Genomic DNA, 7,500 nt, shown 5'->3' with positions numbered 1-7,500 from the left:
CCTCTCCGGCTCTTTCATCTCCCCCTCTCTGTCGGCCTTCTTCTTTCTTTCTGTACTCGCGAGTCGCGCAACACTCTCTCTCTCTCTCTCTCTCTCTCTCTCTCTCTCTCTCTCTCTTCCCTCTCTCTCTCTCTCTCTCTCTCTCTCTCTCTCTCTCTCTCTCTCTCTCTCTCTCTCTCTCTCTCTCTCTCTCTCTCTCTCTCTCCCTCGTGTCCTTTCTTCTCTTTTCTATTGCCACACTGCCTGCCACTGTGTCTCTGTGTCATTTGGGCTCCCCATGGCAGCCATCCCCCCAGGGTCTGACTCACAAACAGGGGAAAATAACACGCACATTTGGAAATGCTGAGGTCACAGCTAAGCCGACCCCAAAAACACACACATGGACATGCGCGCGTGCACACACACACACGCGCACACACACGCACACAGACACACAGACACACACAGACACACACAGACACACACACACACACACACACACACACACACACACACACACACACACACACACACACACACACACACACACACACACACACACACACACACACACACACACACACACACACACACACACAGCCCTCCTGATTGCGCTGAGCCCGTATCTGAAGAAAATGAGGCAACACAATAATATAGGCGGTAGACAAAATACCCGGGGCTGTGTTCCTTCCACAATAACCCCCAGACTGAAAAGACTGAAATGAGAGTAAATGACGGAGGAATGACTGACATACAGAGCTCATCTCTACAAAAAGGCTCTCAAGATAATGGAGGGGGACAGGGACAAAGAGATGAGCGCAGATACAGGAACGTGGCCAGAGACAGACAGCCAGTCAGCCAGTCAGTCAGCCCAGCAGACAGGCAGACAGGCAGCAAGAGCAGAGCAGAGGATGACAAAGCTCCATGCTGTCAGAGGCAGAATAGTGATGGATAGCTATAGGGAGAGGGAGAGGGAGACAGAGAGGGAGAGAGAGAGAGAGAGAGAGAGAGGGAGAGAGAGAGAGAGAGAGAGAGAGAGAGAGAGAGAGAGAGAGAGAGAGAGAGAGAGACAGAGACAGAGACAGAGAGACAGACAGACAAAGACAAAGACAAAGACAAAGACAAAGACAAAGACAGGGTGAGAAAAACATAAAAAAAGGTGTAGAGAGGGACAGAAGAAAGGAAGCAAGATAGAGAGGGAGAGAGACAGAGGGAGACAGAGAGACAGAGAAAGAGTGAGATAGAGAGAGATAAATAAAAAGATATAGAGAAAAGTGAGAGATACAGACATAGCGACCAAGAAAGACAGACAGCTAGAGAGAGAGAGAAGAAGAGAGGTAAAAAGGAGTCAAAGAGAAAGAGAAAAAAAGGCAAAAAGAGCGTAAAATAGAGCATGAGTGAGACAGAGAGACAGAGTGAGGGACAAATGAACAGATATAGAGAAACCAGTTAACAGAGAGACACAGAAAAAGAGAGAGAAGACAGAAGAGAGGCTGTGGAGGAGGAGGTTGGCGGAGGCTCCTTACGTCCGGTGGTATGCGTGCTCCATCCTTCACCGTGTTGCCCTCCACGGTGATGTGGTAGACTTGGCCGTCGGTGTCGGTGAACACAAAGTGCTCCCGCGCCGAGATGGCCTGGCCCATCTCCGACTTGCTCTCCGCATCCTGGAGCATGCTGGGTAATGGAATAAAGGAGGAAGAGTGGGTGAGGAGGGAGGACAAGAGGAGGGGAAGGAAAATACAGGAGAAAGACAAAAATGGATGATCAGGACATAACAGAGGAACTATAGATATTACACGATGGAAAAGGATCCAGGTTATAACAGTGAATCTTCGGTGCTTTAAAACAGTGATGAGCAACTGGGCCTCAGCAATCCAATGTCCCGATGTCTCAATTTGCCCCAGAAATGGACTGAATCAGATTATTTTGATGCGCTGAAGTACTTTGTCCAGGTTGAAGGATGTGATAACTGAACAGGCAGAACTAGTTGGATATGTGGCACTGGATAACGAGGAATCTGGATTTAAACACACACTATGGTCTCTTATCTCACCCATATTTAAGAGGACTTTGCAACACTGTCTACTGACTTAAACCTGAATGACCCCTCCAACTTGACTATGTAATCAACAACCTGTCACTGAGGAAGGCCAAATTCATTCCTTAATCATATTAAAGTTTATTTCACAGATTGTTTGTGCAGAAAGGACAGCTAATATCAGGCAGCAGAAACTACCAGACACTTTTAAATTCAGCATTGACTGTCAATTTCCAACCACATACTCCCAGAAGCCTGCTAAACCACATCGCAAACTGAGTTGAACTTCATATCCATCTAAATCTACTTCACAGTTCCTCCTCGTGCATACTTTTTGAGATATCTAAACTATTCTTTGACACTTTTCAAACAGGAGGACACCATCTAAAAAAAACAGATATTTTCACAAGGTGAGTCTGAATGAATTAGGAACCCCACAGATCAGGAACAGACTCTTTGCCACAGACAGTAAACACAAGGGTGGGTGGAGTTGATGGGGCTCAGAGACGCTCTGTCAGACAAGTTGAAGCACCACTGCATCTCTCTGACTTGCGTTCTGTTGTCTGTTCGTGTGTGCTTGTGTGTGTGTGTGTGTGTGTGTGTGTGTGTGTGTGTGTGTGTGTGTGTGTGTGTGTGTGTGTGTGTGTGTGTGTGTGTGTGTGTGTGTGTGTGTGTGTGTGTGTGTGTGTGCGTGCGCGCACGTGTGTGTGTGCGTGTCAGGCATTTGCTGTAGTGTGATGTGGTGCAGAAAGGTGGGAGAGCTATTGGGCTCAGTGGATGTTGGTGTGTGTGTATGTGTGCGTGTGCGTGTGCGTTTGCGTGTGTGCGTGCGTGTGTGTGTGTCTGGGAGAAAGAGAGAGAGAAAAAAGAAGGGTGAATGAGAATGCATGTGAGAGACAGAATAAGCATATGGAGAGGGAAACAGAAAGAAAGTGTACCAGAGGGACTTGGGAGAACAGTATGTGGTTTGTGAATGTATGGGCTTGTGAGTATATCGACTGTGCGTGTGTCTGTGTGTGTGTGTGTGTGTGTGTGTGTGTGTGTGTGTGTGTGTGTGTGTGTGTGTGTGTGTGTGTGTGTGTGTGTGTGTGTGTGTCTTTGCGTACCTGATGACAGAGGACTCGACGCTGCTCTGCTCTGCGTCCGAGACGGTCTGACGGGCCATGGCCTCCCGCGCAGCCATCTGCTTCTTCTTCAGGCTCTTCAGGTTGTGGGACGGAGACCACTCCTGCAATTACATGCACGCACGCACGCACGCACACGCACACGCACGCACGCACACACACACACACACACACACACACACACACACACACACAGTTAAATACATAGGCATGCACATGCGCACTCACGCACACAAATAAACTTGCACACACCCCCTATATATATACCGTATATACAAAGACAGACAGACAGACAGACAGGCACGCACGCAGGCACGCACGCAGGCATGCACACAGACAGTTACGCCTAGTACCGACTGGGGAAATTGGCAGGCGGGATCCGCGACGCGCAATATCGCGCTGGGGGTGTGGTCACGGATACTCCCAGTAGATTCTCCCCGGGGCTAACTACGCTGCTCACCCGACTTTCGAGCCTCGCGGCGCGGCATGTGTCTCGCAGCTGACACCGGGTAGACCGAGCGAGATAACAAACGGCGAAAGGTCGTTTGCACACATTACTCACCCAATATCACAACACAGTGTGTACATGGCTTAAATTTGATTGTGTTTTGGTCCTAGATAACATTTAAGCCCCGTTATATCATTATAGAAGTACAGAAGTAGTCTAATATAAGCTTGTAGCTGCCTGGTTCTGGTAAAATGCTAACGTTAGCTTACCCGGTTAGCTCAAAACATCGAGTGATCAAATGGCAATGTGGGGTAACCTATTTGTGTTACATAAGTTCGTGGTGCATTTTTACATCAATCCGTGGTAGTCGTGACATTTATAAGCATTTAGGGTCTTTATATTAAGCAAAAACGTGATGTTGGAAATCACAGAAATCGCCGCCATGTTTTTCAAATGTTTTTGTAACTCCCGCCCTTGCTACCCATACGCCCATCTGATTGGTTATTGGACCATCAAATTTGCATGATATAGAGATCTCGTCTATATCAAACCGCGTCCCGCTGCGATATCGCTTCCCCTCCGCGCTGTCAAGCGCGATATCGCCCCCATTCAAAGTCAATGAGAGCGGAGCGGAATTACTCTGTGTGGGTACGGGCCGTTATAAATACATAAGCATGCACATGCGCGCGCACGCACACACGCACACACGCGCACACACACACACACACACACACACACACACACACACACACACACACACACACACACACACACACACACACACACACACACACACACACACACACACACACACACACACACATAAACTTGCACAAATACCCTATATACCGTATACAAGAACACACATACACACACATACACATGAATGTACACACACACACACACTGTTGAATATAGCAACACTGCGGCATAAAATTACATTATCCATCACATTCATTAGGCCGTGTAATTGCATACACTTGCCATTTGTCACACAGCAAGTGCAGTCACCGACGTGTTGCTTTTGGGGATTGTTATACAAAGAAGATAGCACTATATTTTTTCAGAAAATAGGGGCCAGCACAGCTGCCAAAGCTCTTGTTGTGACATGGCTAAGTATTCTAACACAACAGTTGGGGTTGTTATACAAAGAAGACATTATATTAAAAAAATAATAATAAAAAATGAGGCTTAAATATTTAACAGATGCCAAAGCTCTCATTCTGACATGATTAAGTATTGAAACACAACAGGGTGCCTTACCATCATCATGCGAAACACTTATTAACAATTAATAGCAACATTAACAAAATGGCTGCCATGTGAGTGTTTCACTATGGCTGTCAAACTCCTGGTTTTTTTATGATGAATTGGGCACATGCGGCTCCTGAGGGCTCAGCAGTGTGCTTCCATCCCATCATCAACCCCCTCCACCGTCAGGTCGGAGCTAACCTAGATAAGGAGACAGCTTCCCGGGATGACAAGACCTGATTTAAGCAAAAGGCAATAATCGGATACACACTGCTAACCTCTGGCAGCAGAACATTTTGCAGTAAGCGGATTCCCTTGTGCGATAAGGAAAAAAATGCTTATCTAAGGCGGCACCAATGAACCTTTACAGCTACTTTAAATGTACTCTGTGGAACTTGACGTGTTCTTTCCTCAACTAACAATATTCTGTCCTGAACTCCATTTTGCTAAGGCTATTTGCACTGGGGTGCAATGTCTGCCCCTCTCTCACAAATGAAATTTTGTTATCTGCACCATTGACTGAGACTGGACTGAAGGAGCATTGTGTCATTATTTTGGAAATTAGCTCATTTGCCCATTTTGCCTTTATTGTTTTCATGAAGGCCCATTTTCCCAGTTTAATGGAACCGTTTGCCTATTTTTTGTATTTTTTAGATTAGCATCGTTCTTTGAATCTGATTAGATCATTACTATCGCCACCCTCCCAAAAAGCCAAAGGACAAGGATATATTTGACTGTTGCATAATTGCAACACAAACTGAGACCAACCAAAAAATTAAAAATGGTTTTGTTGGCAAGATTTGACTTGGCACTAGTCTTTTGTCACGGCTGCAGCAATGATCCCCTATTATTATGCTGGAACATTAGTGCAGCGGGCAAAACGGGGAAAAAACATAATACTTGATTATTTTAACTTTATTCGAGAAGAGCTTATCAATTTATGAGCTTCAAAATGACTTCAGCCTAAACTGACTGACATATCAGTGTTGTTTCACCACCTGGTGCGTTATGGGAAAGGACTAAGTTTAAAGAAGGAAAAAGAGTCTCACCAGAGCATCTCAGATGTGGAATATTACTTTCTGCTTTAATTTATAGCAGTGCCAAACTAACGTTTTCTGATGAAGACCTGGTAATGTCGAAATGTTAGTTTGGCTCTGAAATAAATAAAAACAGAAAATAATATTCCACATCTGAGATGCTCTGGTGACTACTTTTCCCACCTTGTATCCAAATGTATCCTCTCTGGCCCCATCTAGTTTTTATTTTGCATTTTTGCATTTCATTGCAATCGAGGAGATAATCATAGCCAACATCACTAGCAGATACAAAGTGCACAGGAAATATAGAGAATGCAAAATACAGAATGCTGAAATATACAGAACATTATATTGCTGTATAATATTTAATTTTATATTGTTATATTGTTATATGCAGAGGTGGAAAGAGTACTGAAATATTGTACTCAATGGGATATATCATGTACTAATGAACCAAGAGCCTCCTCGTGATATATATACTGTATGTTGAAACCCTGGGTGAAGATGAAAACAGGAGAAGAAGAACAGGATCCAATACCTTTATCACCATCACAGCTCTGTTACAAGTTAGACATTTGCTACGTTTACATGAGACATTTAATTCGGAATTAACTGACTTTAATTCTGAATAAAGCTTAATTCCGCTTTGAAAACGTCATGTAAACACCTCTTAATTCGGAATTGAAGGAAAGATCATTGAAACTCTGAATTATTAATTCGGAATTAAAAACATAATGTAAACGTAGTGAGTGTCTACCTTGTTGGCTTTTCAGTGATAGTTTGGAGTGAGGAGTCGGCACACTTAAAATCCTTTTTCCTTTGATGTTTTAGTCCTTTGTCCTGCACATTTTCATGGGATGTGCACAATAATCACCCTCAACTGCCTTTTCAGTGATGTCATTTGCACTCAAAGTATATTTTTAACGTGGGAGTTAATACAAGCCATGTTTTATCAAATCATTTGTTTACACGGGTTGTATAACAACAGCACTTGGTAAAACGTTGCGTTTCCTTATGTATAATGTATGGATTACTCATGCGTCTGAAATGGAAAAGCAACCCACTTGACTTGATCATTCAATTCTCATCCAATGGCAACTCATGTGCTCTGCTGCATCTGCAGCATATTGATCGATGTCGACCTCACTTGTTTACAGTGTTAAATGGTGAAGCCGCCTCTCACGTCAATATCATACAACACACTCTCACGTGCACGTACAGTACAAGCACACACATCCACATAAACACATACAAACACAAACACACATCTTACTCCGCTTATGACAGGCTAATACCACTTGCACACAAATTCATTCTTTCTGTGGAACCCATACAGACACATACAGTTAACACTTTGAACTTAGCAGTAACAGGCACATTTCTTCTTCTGTGAAACACACACATCCATTCTGTGAAACACAGAGGCACATACACACACTTTGAATCTATTCTTCTGTGAAACACACATGTATGCATCCACACACACACACACAGACACACATACACACTGCTAGGCATTAGCATCCATCTCTCCCAGCGTGGTGTCTTAATGGGCCCTTGGCCCAGTCATGACTATTTATTTCCGGAATAAAAGACCACCGCTAGCTAGCTATGTGTAGTGGG

The 7,500-nt window shown here is 44.3% G+C and overlaps 1 protein-coding gene across 2 annotated transcripts in view; it reads right to left on the bottom strand.

Annotated features, from left to right (window-relative positions):
- The window catches only part of wdr11 (WD repeat domain 11), a 127,500-nt gene that overhangs the window by 51,073 nt on the left and 68,927 nt on the right, over positions 1-7,500 (bottom strand). For both annotated transcript variants that reach the window (XM_063191172.1, XM_063191173.1), the window contains exons 15-16: positions 3,124-3,245; positions 1,506-1,653 (exon numbers count right to left, since the gene is read on the bottom strand). In XM_063191172.1, coding sequence (XP_063047242.1) covers positions 1,506-1,653; positions 3,124-3,245 — 270 coding nt within the window. The remainder of the gene's footprint in view (positions 1-1,505; positions 1,654-3,123; positions 3,246-7,500) is intronic.

This window comes from Engraulis encrasicolus, chromosome 24 (assembly GCF_034702125.1).
Source record: "Engraulis encrasicolus isolate BLACKSEA-1 chromosome 24, IST_EnEncr_1.0, whole genome shotgun sequence".
Classification (NCBI taxonomy): domain Eukaryota; kingdom Metazoa; phylum Chordata; class Actinopteri; order Clupeiformes; family Engraulidae; genus Engraulis; species Engraulis encrasicolus.
Note: the sequence above shows the minus strand (reverse complement) of the source record. Positions and strands in the feature narration are given on the sequence as shown.